The sequence below is a fragment of the Pleurodeles waltl genome, chromosome 6 (genome assembly GCF_031143425.1).
Source record: "Pleurodeles waltl isolate 20211129_DDA chromosome 6, aPleWal1.hap1.20221129, whole genome shotgun sequence".
NCBI classification, from domain to species: domain Eukaryota; kingdom Metazoa; phylum Chordata; class Amphibia; order Caudata; family Salamandridae; genus Pleurodeles; species Pleurodeles waltl.
The window spans coordinates 1,502,669,990-1,502,684,200 of record NC_090445.1 but is presented as its reverse complement, the minus strand read 5'-3'; the positions used below and the strand labels follow the sequence as shown (position 1 = coordinate 1,502,684,200).

Genomic DNA, 14,211 nt, shown 5'->3' with positions numbered 1-14,211 from the left:
ATCAGGCTAAAAACACGGCTGTGTAATTAATTCATCCATCTTGGACTAGTGCAGTGAACAGCAGCATGCAACTATTTCTAACGTGTGGTCTAGCCTTCTTTCAGAACCCCCAGTACTTTACTACAGTTTATAAAGCTTTTACAATCAAAAAGCTTTGCAACGCCTCCAAAATATATCAAAGAGGCCTGAGTAGAAAACGCTGGTAAGTTTGGCAGAGTTCTCCCGTTTATTCACTTTATTCCAGTTAGCACTATTTATTTGATGCATCAGTGGTTGTTTTGATATATTACAGACAGAGGCTGCGGTACTTGTTCTTTTTCTGTGGTCCACCCCACGAACAGGAGGCACCATCTTCCTACATTTAGGTGACCATGTTTCTGTTATCTCTTTGGTCTTCTGTACATTCTTATTGAAGGTAGCCTAAAATTTCCCTGTGCCAGTTATATCACTGGAGGGCTTTGGCAATCGGGGCCTTTTAGCTGAGAAATGACTTCAGTTCCACTAGGGTACAAATGTATCTTTTGAAGTGTATGGTTTTGCAGACTCATTCACTTTTCTAAGTAGCTTAGACTGAAACAATGACTAGATCCTGAAGAAATCCTCTGGATCAAAGCCTGAAACAATGATTGCTATGTTCCTTTGACTGGCCACCGCTCCTTACCTTACAAACAGTTTCTTGCTTCATTGTCTTACACCTGCTCTTCCCTACAGCCAGCTCCCGCCCAGTCTCTAAATCCACTCATAAATTACCAAATGGAGGTACCAGAAGGGTCTGTAGACTGGAGTGCAAATAGAGCCTCTAAAACACCCACTGCCAAAATATCTGCCAGAATTATGAATGAAAGATATTTTGGAAGAGAATGTACTCTAGCTGTTTTAAACACTTAAGACGTTCTCACTCACAACTATTGGAGACCTTACCTGGCATGATCTGGAAGATAGAGACTAATCATTTTTCTATACGCTGTAAGATGCACTTCCCTCCCGTACCCCAGTTTACAACTCAACAAGAAGGGGCACAGTGAGGCTCAGAGGCCTTCTATAACACCTAGAACAGTGAATCTAGTTTCATAGAGACATTAAGGAATTAGAGCTGAACTCTCAGTTAAGAAGTATATTCTGGTGTTCAGCATACCACTGAAGTTGTTCATGTCACTCTGAAATGGTGGCCATGATCCACTTGGCGGGTAGTGGCCTTTGCTCCGGCTTGGTGCATTGTGCTAGTTGTTTTTTTCACTATTATAAAACTGCTTTTATATATCTCTTTAGTGCTTGTATACGTCACAATGGAAAATGTAGAGTTCTGCTCATACTTTATATGAATTAATCTTTGAGTGTTTCTTGGTGGTCATAAAACCCATTCATATCGCAACTGCTTTCTTTTTCCTGAAGAATAAATGGTTTCAAGACATATCTTTGCATGCTACCAAAAGAAGCACCTGAGCATTTAGCTCACTCTAGCCCAGCCCTTCTGACCTATCGTTGAGTCCAACCAGTCAGGAAATCTCGCTGTGTCCTCTTGGCTAGTGCACTTTTGTAGGGTACTGTGAGCCACTGGCTTTCAGGCCAAGGCCCCACACCTGCTTAGGGACATCTTAAGGATTGTGGGGGCCCTGAGCCAAAAGTATTTTGTGGGTCCCTGCTCAGAATAGCTTTTAATTTATGACTCAGTTTCAGCTCTTTCATGTCCTTTTTTGCCAGGTCACTGACATTGCACAGACTCGCTGGTCCAAATTCTAAATCTGTTTACATCTAATATTCAAATAAGGTGTTGTGTGTTTTCTATATTGTAGCACATCAGCCACTCAGTGATATAACTGGAAATAATCTCTGTGACTCCCTCCTATTTCTTATATGTGAGGTCCTGGTTTGATCTAAAAGAACCTTTTTAGGGACACTGATAGAAACATAAACAGAACATTTCTCTGAAGCATGTCTGTCATAGACTCTCACACATTAACGCCTTAAAAATAAATGAAATAATAATGGTATTTGAAGCAATCCTTTAAGAATTATTAAAGGTCATCAGGCCAAGACTTTCTGCAGAACAGAGCAGGATTGGGCGAGGGGGCCTGAAAGGCTGGGGCCCTGGGCCAGAGTCCACTTTGCCCATGTGGACTCCCTCTCTGCTTCTGCTCATAAGTAAGGGGCCTCCAACCGACTTTTTAAAAACTTCAGTGTTGGGAGCCTCAGGGAGCAGCAGTGGTTCAGCGCTGCACTGTCCAAGGGAGGGCCTCCCTCCCCCTATTTTTCGCAGCCATGGGCTGAAAGTGCATCAGAAATCCTATCACTGCATCTGCATGGTAACGGCGATTAGTTGGGTCCTTAGATGTGAAGTGAGCCCTCCCTTTGCATGAATGAAAAGCAAAGTGTTTGGCAGGACTCATAAAAGAAATAAAAATGTTCCATTACCTAGGAAGGAGGAAAGCGAGTCAAGCATCATCAAAGTTTTTAAAAAAAGCACTTCTGTAACACACAGAAGCGTTTTACCTTGGTAAATGGGTTTATATCACTGTATTGCGATATATTTAATAAACGTGAGAGTTTTTAAACATGAACTAAAAAAAAACATTACTGGCCCTGGCCTGATGATTATGGTATAACTGAGCTAAGAACAGGGGCACTGGAATTATGTGTCAAGAAAGTACCAAGTTAGGTGGCTGGGTTTACTAATTTATACAGCATTGCAAATTATGTGGCATAATGCAGCACATTTTTTGATAATATTACCTCATGTATTACCTCATTATTTTGTCATTCATCCAAATACAGCAATAAGCAATATAAAGCTGACCAGTTAACCTTTGCGAACGGCTTTTCACTATGCAGCGACAAGTGGTGCTGTGTTTTAGTAACATTTGAAAGTGAACAGTCAAAGTTTACTCCAGGAGGTGATAAAGGCATTAGAACTCAAATATGTACGTCATATTTATCATACTAGATTAACACCTTATTCAGCTAGCCTAGGTATTTCTTTTAAAAGGAACTGATTTAGAGCAGATGGTAATGGGATGAAACAACAAAAAATGTGTTCTGTGACTAATAGTTCCCTAGTACCAAACAAACATCTTACAGTATCTCTGTGTTTTGCAAAGTATCCTTTACAGTGATAATAGACAGCAGTCACCCTGCAAAACTTAACTGCTGCAAGGCCCAAAGAAGGTGCTAGATTTGAGTACAGGAGGCAGAGAATCCACAGTTGACTGATGGGCCTATGACCAGTCCACTTGGTTAGAAGATGTTTTTATTACTGTGAGTAAACTCCTTGCTTTGGCTGGCTTGGCCCCTGGTGCACAACCCAAAAGGATGTCCCTTCCTATGATGTTACTTCCCGTGATGTCACATCTTACAAGGTCCTCGCATGTTCCTACTCTGTCCGAGGCCCCACAAAACCAAGGACCCGCCCTGTTTGTGGCAAAGAAGTGACTCATTGTGGGCTACGAGATAGCCCCTCCGCCTCACTGCAACGCAAGCTAACTTGCAACTTAGGAGAGCTGATTTTACTAAAACCAAAAAAGGTTCCTGAGAAAATAACTAAATGAAAGGTCTGCACTAAAGTTAAGCCTCCTGAGGTGAAAGTATGCACCACAAGGGAATTGGATACTTAATTGGTCGTGATGAAATTTAAATTATACTAATCTAATTTGCACAATTTCCGGCATTTCACAATATGCTTTTTACATGAAAATCCACAAAAATACGCAATTTCGCAACTTTGTATGATTAGGAGTCCCTTGGATATAAATTCTATCGTGGAATCACCCTAACAATTCAAACGGCCAAAACACAGTGGCTCTTATTTGCAGCATTTTTGTTTTTGTGCTATTTTTTAGTGCAGTGTGCCCTGGTGTCTACAATTGACACAAAGACACATGTCACACTGAAATATCTATCTCGAAATCCATATTTGCGTTTTGAATATTTTTTCTTAAATGTTGTGTAATCGAGCAAAGTGAAATTACGCAAATTTCGTACGCCCTTAAAATCGCATAAAGACTCCTATTAATGTCAAATAAGGGTTCCGTGAAATGCGCATTTTAGCACTGCTGCCTTGTTACAATCCCAGTGCCCCTTAGGGTGGATATTGATGGGGTACACTATAAAAACTTGATCCAGGTCAGGCCCAGGTGAGGTAGCGTGCTGGGAGGGATATAGAGTGATTTATGTGGTTGGGGTCGCCCCCACCGCCCGGCCTTGCATCAGACCTCTGTGGTGGCCGTTAATGGGCTAATAGCTCAACGTGTGTGATCAATACGGCCTGACACGAATGGATTTCGTGCGAAAGTGAAGATTGTGACTCTGACATCCTCGTCGAGGCGCCGTAATTCAACGCAGGCCTCGGCGCCAGCTGTTCACTTGGAAGAAGAAAAACCAATAAATCATAAGCAAACTATAACACTGGAGAAAAACACAGAACCCATCCAGAAAAAAACTGAAAGAATCTGCTTTTCTTGCTTATTGAGCCACAACGTCAAGTTGTCATGGGAGCTGCAATAACTGTCTCGGAAAGGCTCGTTCACTTGAAATATGGTGCGGGGGGCGGGGGGCTCTGGTCTTGTAAAGAGATGCGCGGTCTTTGTCTCCGGAACTCAGACTCCTCGTGGGCGCCCTACGATCGCACCAACGACCGCGCGCTCGGCCTGGGATGTATATTTCGGATAGTCTGGCTCGTCATCTCCCGGTTGTTCTTAGAAGTAGGATATTGGCTCACCCAAATGAAAGCGTTTTATTAGTCGAGGTAGCTCGGTCCTTGTCACGCATGCATCGGTCTCGTAAATTGGCAGCTACTGGTATTGTTTACGATTCCAGCTTAAGTGTTCCTAAACTCAGCCCATTAGTTGCAACGTTATGGAAAGGGCTAGCCTCCATGTCTTTGTTTTTGGTGGTTTAAAAAAAAATATAAAACAGGTATGCATGAGGGAGATTGTGAGAGGGTCCAGGTCACTTGGTGCAGGGTGGTCACGGATGTGATTTGGTGTAGAGTTAAATCCATCTTGCTCAGGCTTGCTTTATGGCTGACTTGATAAATAACAGCTTGGTTCACTTCTCAGGCCCACCATAAGCTGTGCAAACGTTGCTGACCTAGTCTTCTGGTTAAGGAATCCATAAGTGGGGACATAAGGTGGTCTGCCTAAGTTCATACAATTGAGTTAAAGGGGAACTGAAAATCGACCTCAGTTATCGATGTAGATGAATACATAACCACAATAATCTTGCCTCCTGCACTCAAATTAGGTATGGTCTGTCAATTTAAAGCCCAGAATATGGATTTGCATGTGTGTTGAGCAAATATGTAATAAGGTTCGTTCATTGATCCACTGCACAGTCTTAAGAATAGCCCTAAAAATGTAAATATCAAACAGATTCCTAAAGCGTGTGCCGTAAACAAATGATTTCAGAGCACAACCCATAATGCGAAACGATATACTGTGGAAGTGGGTTTTGTTTGTCCTAGTGGCGCTAAGTTTAATCACAATTGGTCATGGTTTTATAAGTTGATTTATAGTACAACCACCATTGGCCATCAGATGCAGCACACTATCCCATAAGTTTTCACAGTTAATAAAGTTCACAATTGTACACACCTAAAAGTCTGGAGTTAAATCAGAGTATACACACAAAGCAATATCTAAGTTGTGCATTGTACTGGTGACCAAGGAAACACCATAAAGCACAGTTCTTCAAGGTTGATCTTGTATCTTTATCTTTATTTGGCTACGTTCTACATATTTTTAGTGGCCATGTTGATATCATTTTCAGAGTACATTTTGAGTGTATTTTCAGACTACATGGCGATGGTAATCTCAGAGTACATGTTGCGGGTATTTTCAGAGTAAATGTTGGTGGTATTTTCAGAGTCCACGTTGGTGATAGCTTCAAAATCCATGTTGGTGGTATTTCCAGAGTACATGTTTGTGGTTCATCCTCTACTGTACGCTGTTTTCAGCCAACAAGTCTTTTGCCCGTTTTGGGTGTGTATAGCCAGGGCTTTTTCAGGCTAGTGAAGTGATACAGACATGAAGAGCATCAAATGAGTAGGCAGTGGAAAAATACAATAGCAGCCATCAAAAGGTTACATCACGGTTTCAGCATGAAAGATTGCAGCATGCTTGTACGGGAGCCGGTAGATAGATTGGTCATCAAATGAAAAATACACTCCAGTCTGTCAATGAAATTAACATTAATCGTATAAAATCGAAATAACACTGCTTCTACTGGAGCACACAAAACAGAGCCCTGTTACAGGTATTATGTTACCAAGTACTGGGTTAACTCAAACTCAGTCCCATACTAGCAAATTAGGGCACAACTAAGGGTCAGACTGAAGAGCGCTTAAATAAATGTCTTAGTTATTCGCAGCTATGAAATACTCTGCAATAGCAAACATGCAATTGTTTGCTCAATGTACTTGAAGTTGGAAGAAATCATATTGTCACAGTGTACCCTACTCAAACTAGTTAAGAGCAGTATTCTGCATCTTGTGCTATGGCGGACTGCCTGATGTCCATATTTGTGGCCACCTTTGAGGTCGTGCCTCTTCTGCATATGTTACCTAGGTCTCACAGAGTGTCCACACTTGAGCTATAACACATAGGACTTTATTTAGATCTGGCATATGGGATACTCCATCAAAACACGATGGATATCCTCTATGCTGTATTACGATGCCATAGGTTATAATACACTTGTAAACCAGCAGAGCGGTCATCTGCTGTGTCTGTGATGGAGTATGCCATATGGCGAACTCTAAATGAGGCCCATAATCATAATGTGAGTGGTTATAAATATACTACCAAACCGTTTCGGGCTTTGAGTCAGCCCTGTTCACATTGATCTGGTGTTGGGTCTTTCCACCTTTTTTTTGCCCACTACACTATATAGCGTGGGGCAATGAGTCAGCCCACTTCAGCCACTGACTAACTTCATTATGATTGACAATATTGTACTTCTTCAGAAGGAGCACATCAGCACACAAACCAGTTCCCTTAAGTAACAGGGGCTCCTATGGCAATGTGTGTTTTTTTAGATCAAAAATATTTTTGCTTTTAGCCAAAAAAGGTTTTTTGATAACTGAAGACCCAGCAGCTTCCCTAACTATAAATTTCAATTCAATAAAGCTATGCAAAAACGATAACAAAACAAAATAAACATTAACAAAAGCAAAAGCTGATGGCCATCTCCAGCACTGAAGGCTTGCTAATGCTTGTTTCTTTGTTGCATGAGGGGGGACTTTATTCCCCGGTTACATGTCAACTGTTGCATAGTGAATTAGTCAAAATGAACCTCTGACTATCGAAATTTCGACTGAGCATTTTTTTATGTTTTTTGTTTTTTTTATTTACTGACTGAATCTGTAAATAAATGATTTGCATGTCCGACTTCTTTAGCTATAATAACAATATTTTTTATTAAAGATTGTTGCGTCATCAATCCATTAAACTTTTTTGCTTGAATATTCAGAATACATTTTGCACTAGAATAATACAAAACAAAAACACACATAAAACCTTTATGTTTTTCATGCTAAGCTTCACGTCATCTAAATCTCACTGCATACAATTCAGTGTTGATGGTACGCATAGAGATTTTGAATAATTTAAATTATAGAACATCATGATCATAACAAAGCCATTTATGTCACATGTTTTGCTCAAGGGTATGGAATCCCAGCAAGCTTCCTCGAGGAGAATTTCATTATCCGTTTTTTAACATTATTATTCAGTTATGACAATGCAATTAAAGTACATGTGCAGAAATATCAGCTCTTCATCTAGTATTATTAAAAATGTGGTTTGTCAGGTCTCATCCAGGTGAGATGCCCCAAAGCCATAGCAGAAAAATTCTATTGTGGTCTCTGCAGTCGCATATCTAGAAGTTCTTTTTTGGGAGCATTCATTAGGCCGCCAATCAAACTAATGGACCAGCATCTGATATAAAAAAAAAAAAAACGTGGATGCTGTCATACAAAGACACAAACTTTTGAGACTATGTTTCAGTGCTTTTACTCATTAAAGTTGAAACTTGTAGGGCCAGATTTAAGAAAAGTGGCTTTGCACTCAGTGCAGCTCCACTTTTCTTCCGCCCCTTAGCACCCCCCTAACACCACCATGTGTGCCCGGTACCTAAGATACGGCACAACATGGCAGTAGTTAGGGAACTAGCGTCAAAACGTTTGATGCTAGTTCAGAGCTTTGCAGGATTAGTGTAAGAAATGTTGACACTAATCCCGCAAAGCCCATTGAGGCCCATTGTAAACAATGGTATGCCTTTGACTCTGAGTAGGCGCTAAAAGTGCCAGAAAAAATCTCTTAGATTTCTTTGCACTATTTTTTTGCCCCCCTAACGAGGGAACACCACCTTTGCATTCATTATGCCTGGTGAACGCATAGTGGAGCACAAAGGGTTATAAAGTGGCACAATGCAAGCATTAAGCTACTTTGTAAATTTGGTGTGACGATTTTGGCCTCGTGTGCCACATTTGCATTTAAAAAAATAACATCAATAAGTGTGTGTGTGTGTGTGTAAGAGAGAGGGAGAGAGTAAACTTGTAACTCAGCCTCATTCAACAGGGATGTTACCATTGGACCACATCCTTGTGAGATCTCGTTCGTGAAGCTTGCTTTTCAGAATGTCCACCAGAGCAAAAATCTTTCTACCTGAAGGAGTATCATTCGGAACTGTAAAATCCTACAGTAGATTATGTTTTTCGTGTTTGCTTTCATTTTTAAATAGCATGAATACGTCTCAGTTGAATGAAATAATTTTTTGCTCTGGCCAGCCATGCATTCTATGGGACGCATATCATAGTTTGTGTTCATTGGTGTCTTTTTTCCTCTGTTCTTGCTTTACCTTACTAAAGTTAATCCTCTGTTCTGTCCTATTCCCCCACGCTCTCTGCTTCTCTAGTTAAGAACTGAAAGGACAAGCGAGTTAAGGTAAATGGTTTCACCGATGGACCCTTGGTTGAAGAAAGAACGAGTTTATACTTTCACCGTGCTTTTGGGTGGGGTTGTAAAATTTCCAGAAATGTTAAAGACGTGTAAAAATATTCGGAGGGAAAAACATAAACTTATTACTGTATATTCCCATATTTTCAGTATGAATCCGCTTATCAAATTGAACATAATACAATGTTGTCTTGATTCATAATTACATATTTTATGTAAAAGTCCCTTTGTTAACTTTTCCAAACTGTCCAACCGATTCATACTAACCCACTTAAAAAACAATTCTGGGAATTACCACGTTCTTTGGACTCTATTTGTTTCCCTGTTATGTGGCCTGCCTGTGAGTTATGTTTGTAAATCCTTTTTCTCAGCATGCAAACCTTGAGATCAAGTGGATATTCTTTGGCATGATATTGTGCAGTAGCATATGGTATGCTGATGTCTGGGCAACAGACCAATGGAATGTCCCTCTAGAAGGCTACTATTTGCAGTTCCTAAGCATGCAGCTGTATAGCCTCTATTTCTCTATATCTCTTCCAAGCCTTTAGGGAACATGAAGTCAAGTAGTCTGCACCGTGTCAAGCGTTTTCCTTTCTATTATTGCCACTGAAATGCGTGAGTTGGGAGGTCCTCTGTGTACTAGTGGTGGTGCACCGGACTTCTAAGACGGAGATCTCCTTTGGCTTCCATTATCCTTTCTCTGTTCCATTCTATTTTGGTATATACAATACATCAACAGTAAGAATACAATGAGGTCATTGGTATCTGGAGTCCACCTCAAACCCTCAGCTAAGCGAATTGTAAAGGCAGTATCCAAGAATCAACCGGATCAGTAGGGTTAGTTGTTTCTTCCACTCAGTGCTTCAAAGCAACTGTAAGTAAAAACCAAATTACCCCTCCAGGAACGTTGTGTGACTTCCCACTTGTTCGCAAAGTCCACAATCCCTCAATTAAATCTGACTTCTCGGACGTAAGGGTTCCCTTTGCCCACCCCTAACTGTGACTCCCGTCAAGGTGTGTTGATACCACAGTATGCAACAAGAACATCCAGGAAAGTTCAATAACATTACAATAAAGATTCCTGACTTTAGATCACGAGCTGTCGAAATCTCAGGAGGATTCCATGGCATTACCCCTGAACTCAACTACATCCTGCTACTTTCACTGGAAAGGAATGTTTAGTTTTTCCTTTAATTCATGTTTTTTAAATCTGTATGCAGAATATGAATGAGAAGACTGTTTGAACTGTACACCTGCTAGTATGTCAATGTTCAGAGGGTATGAACACCCTGATATGTCTTGTGCTTCACAGAACCCAACAACACTTTGTTGACCTGCTGGTCTGGGGACAAGCTGGCAGGTTATAATATGGTCCTATCTGGATCAGTGTTCAGCTCAAAGGAGGTGAATTTAGTTAGAGGCATTAGTTAGCATGTGCATGTTAGTGCCAAATCTACTGTAATGTAATCATTTCTTTGCTGCTTTTTAATCATAATTTTTATTCATTTTCTAGGTATCTACCAGTATTCGATCCACAAATCGGTCTCCTCATTATGTAGTCTAGAAACAATCACCGAGGAGCCCACTGCTGCCAAGGGAAAAAGGTGTATTGGTACATGCCTTGCTCCTCATGTCTCCCGTGTCTGGGATTCTCATGAGGGCTCTCCACCAGCTCAACCAGCTCACTTTAAAGAACCTCGAGCCGAATGTAATAGCCCACACGGCCAGCTCGGGGACCCCTTCTCTGCTTCAGAACAGCCCGTCATCTTTGCTTCAAGTCAAGTCTCCGAACTTGAAGTCAAGTCTCCGAACAAATCTAACTTTGAAATGTCCACCAGTGTGGACTGCAATAACAGTATAGAAAGATGTCTTACTGACCAGAATGGAAATATGCTACCGTGTAGTGATGGAAAAGAGGAATCTAATTCACTTGTTTACCTCCACATAAACCAGGACCCTATAGCACCAAACTGTGCTGCAAATAATTCCTCTGCCAGCTGCAAAGTGAAAGAGCTAGCAAATAAGGAACTCATAAGAGTAAAAAATATGTCTCAGCCCTCTAGGGAGAAGTTGGATGCTATGCATGAAAAACGTTTTCAAAATGATGTAAAACCAAACACAGAACTAATTAAAATTGCTCATATCATCCCACCTGTGAACACACCTGCAGTGCATCTTTCTGTATCTCAGGCTATGCCACGTATGCTAGTGAGAAGGTCTAAAAGTGAAGGGCATGTGACTTCAGTCACAATAGTAGAGGATGAGTGCAAGTCCCCTGTGCCAGAAGTATACTATGATGCCACTGTCAATGATCGAATCTGGAGTAAGTTGGATGCCGGTAACCACAGGGACAGCATGTCTTCCTCTTCTAGCATGTCATCCAATGACACAGTGATTGACATTTCATTACCAAATCTGGCACGGAAGAGTCTCCCAGATCTTGATAGCAACCACCTAGACAACTTTGAAAGCATTCTCGTTAAAAATAGCATGCGACCACGGTCAGCCACAACATCAGGAGAAGAAATGGCAATCGTGTCCAAGAGCAAATCCAACCCCAACTTGAAGTGTAGCCAGCAAAATGATGCTGAGCTCCGCCCAAGACCTCTAGCCAAAGGACCAGAGGAACCAATGCCACCGATGATGACAAGGAGACACACTTGGAGCAGGCTTTATATGGAGAGCCTTAAGCAGTCTTCAAGGGTCAAAGTGGAGGATGACAAAGCTGCAGCCAGTCAGACCAAGTCCAAAAGTCTTGGGGATCTAACATCGGATGATATCTCTTGCAATTTTGAAAGCAAGTATCACAGCATAAGCAGAAGCTTTTTGCCTCGCACATTGCGAGCACAGCGTCAACCAGCCCACATGAGGACCTCTGCCAAATCCCAGGATGACCTTACTGAACAGCTCAGAAAACTAACCAGTTTCCAGCAGGAGAATGATATCACCTCACCAACTGGATTTGAGCCTGTCGAATCAGAGGCAGATGGGCTGTGCCTTCTTAGAAGAACTTCATCTCGAAGCCAAAGCCGCGTGCGGTACATTGCCAACCGAGCCAAGCAGGCACAAGAGAGGCAGAGGCTGCAGAGCATGGGGCATTTTAATGGCACTCCCATTGAGGAGAGGGGCATCCCAGAGGGAGCCTGCTCAGTGTCAAAAGGGACCTGCACAGATTCTGTATTAACTCCTACATTTGGTGTTCAAACGAAAAGCCAAGAGAATCAGATTAGAAACACAGATGTCTTCTTCATGCTCAAGCTATAACACAGTCAAGGGCTGATCAATATTTGCAGAGGCCTGCTCATCCAGGATCTCACTGGCCATCCCACAAAATGGCCTATTATGTCTGGAGATTTTGCCAGGATATGTATAGTTTAGCTTAGCTTTTATCAGTCAGTAATTCTGTGGACCACTCACTTTTAATTTTTAGCACTTCCTGTTTCATATAACGTGATATGTTTAAGAAAAAAGTTTGGTGTCCCCATAATCCTTCTTTCCACTCATTTTCCTCCCATTGATTTGAGGGAGTCGGACCCCATTTGAGAAATGGTGAGATTTAAACTATACCACTGATATTTATGAAATTACTGAACGTTTGTTTATGTGACATTTGCAAACGTACCCAAAATTTCACATCATGCAGTTTACCTGCAGGAGACTGGTTCATGCAAAAAAGTCTTACTAGGAGCCAATTTCTGGTCAAAGTAGTCTCTCACTGTTTTTTTGTGTGATATTTGTTGGATGAGATATGCACTTGTATGAAGAAAGTCACAAGAGGTACTGAAAAAAACAAATTTTCTTCCCAGTTAGCAAAATTCTAGAAAACAAAAATGCCCCCTTTCACATAGCCCTACTTCTACCCCACTTTGTAATGGAGATGTGTTGTCTCATGGGAGAAACAACATTACCTATCACTTGGAGGAGAAGGGAGGCCAAGGAAGCCAATGGACTAAATAGAGCTTTTCGATTTCAGTCTGAATGCTTCTAGAGGGAACTACTGATTAACAAAATAGGCTGCCCCACTTGCTATTATTTTTTAACATACTGTATTCTAAACTGTACATAACCTGGAAGAAAAGTAGCAAGAAAAACATTCAAGCAAGCACAGATGGTCTCTTTTGATAAATTACTAACTGCAAATTGTACTTTGAGATCGGAGAGAGTGACTCTGTTAAGTTTCTAAGTTGCCAGTACTTGAAAAGATGGACTTGAGTCATAGATCTGACTCGTCCCCATGACGTCAAACCTGGTATAATTTATTTATCCTATTAATAAGCTCCTCCCTTCTAATGGACGTTAAAGCACAAAGGTTCTGCCCAAAAACAGAGCCACCAATGTACTTCTGTTTTGTGCGCAATAAGAGCTTGATAAGGGAAAAAACTGGAAAAACCATTGCATGTGTTGAACTTGGAATGCCAACAATAGAAATGTTATCGTTCCATTTCAGATGCTTAACGATGTAAAATAAGTACTTCCGCCATTTTTGTAGGCTCTGTCATCACTGCAATCGATGCCATGATGTCTCCTAACTACTATATGTATGAACTTTGTATATGTGGTATTTTAATAATGCTGCTGTACATAGCACTTTCAGAGTAAATAATTTACTTTGTTTTGCACTGCCATGCAAGATTTTCAATATACTGAATGTTTTAAAGAAAAAAGATATATTTAAATTTTTAGACAGAGTGCATATTAACATTGAAAGCAATTGAAAAAAAAACATTTTTGAATTCTTTAATTTCTTTTTTTTTTTCTCAAGGATTTCCGTTGTTTAGCTATTCTTGAGACACATTTTGAGAGGGCTAGGACGGGAGGGCGGGGAGGTGTTTTTAACCAAATGCAAATCTGAAAAGGCTCATTCATTTCAAATCATGAAGATTCCCATGACATGTTTTTTGTATTTGTTTGTAAAGATTATTTTCTGTATATGGAGGCATTTTTAAACTATTTGTACTGTAAATGCATCTGACACTAATCTAAATAAATATATTTAACCTTTGAAATGTGATGCTGCTTAAATGAACGCTATATTAAAGGGTTTACCTCCAGCGCACTGGTCAATCCCTGGAACTTATAAAAAAGAAATGGCTCATTGGATCAGAGAGAGATCACATAAGCGTGATGACAATGACACACACTGATATCTTAGTTTACGGCCTTTTCTGCAAATAGACTTTCCCGTTTACGATCATCCATCCAAACATACTGCTTTCTTTTATGTCACCTTACAATTAACATAATAATCTTATTTAGAGTTTGG

The 14,211-nt window shown here is 40.7% G+C and overlaps 1 protein-coding gene across 1 annotated transcript in view; it reads left to right on the top strand.

The window, feature by feature from the left end:
• PLCH2 (phospholipase C eta 2) overlaps positions 1–13,951 on the top strand; it is a 1,343,524-nt gene extending 1,329,573 nt beyond the window's left edge. Inside the window, exon 24 of the mRNA XM_069240985.1 lies at positions 10,462–13,951. Coding sequence (XP_069097086.1) covers positions 10,462–12,212 — 1,751 coding nt within the window. The 3' untranslated portion in view covers positions 12,213–13,951. The remainder of the gene's footprint in view (positions 1–10,461) is intronic.
• Positions 13,952–14,211: the final 260 nt, after the last annotated feature.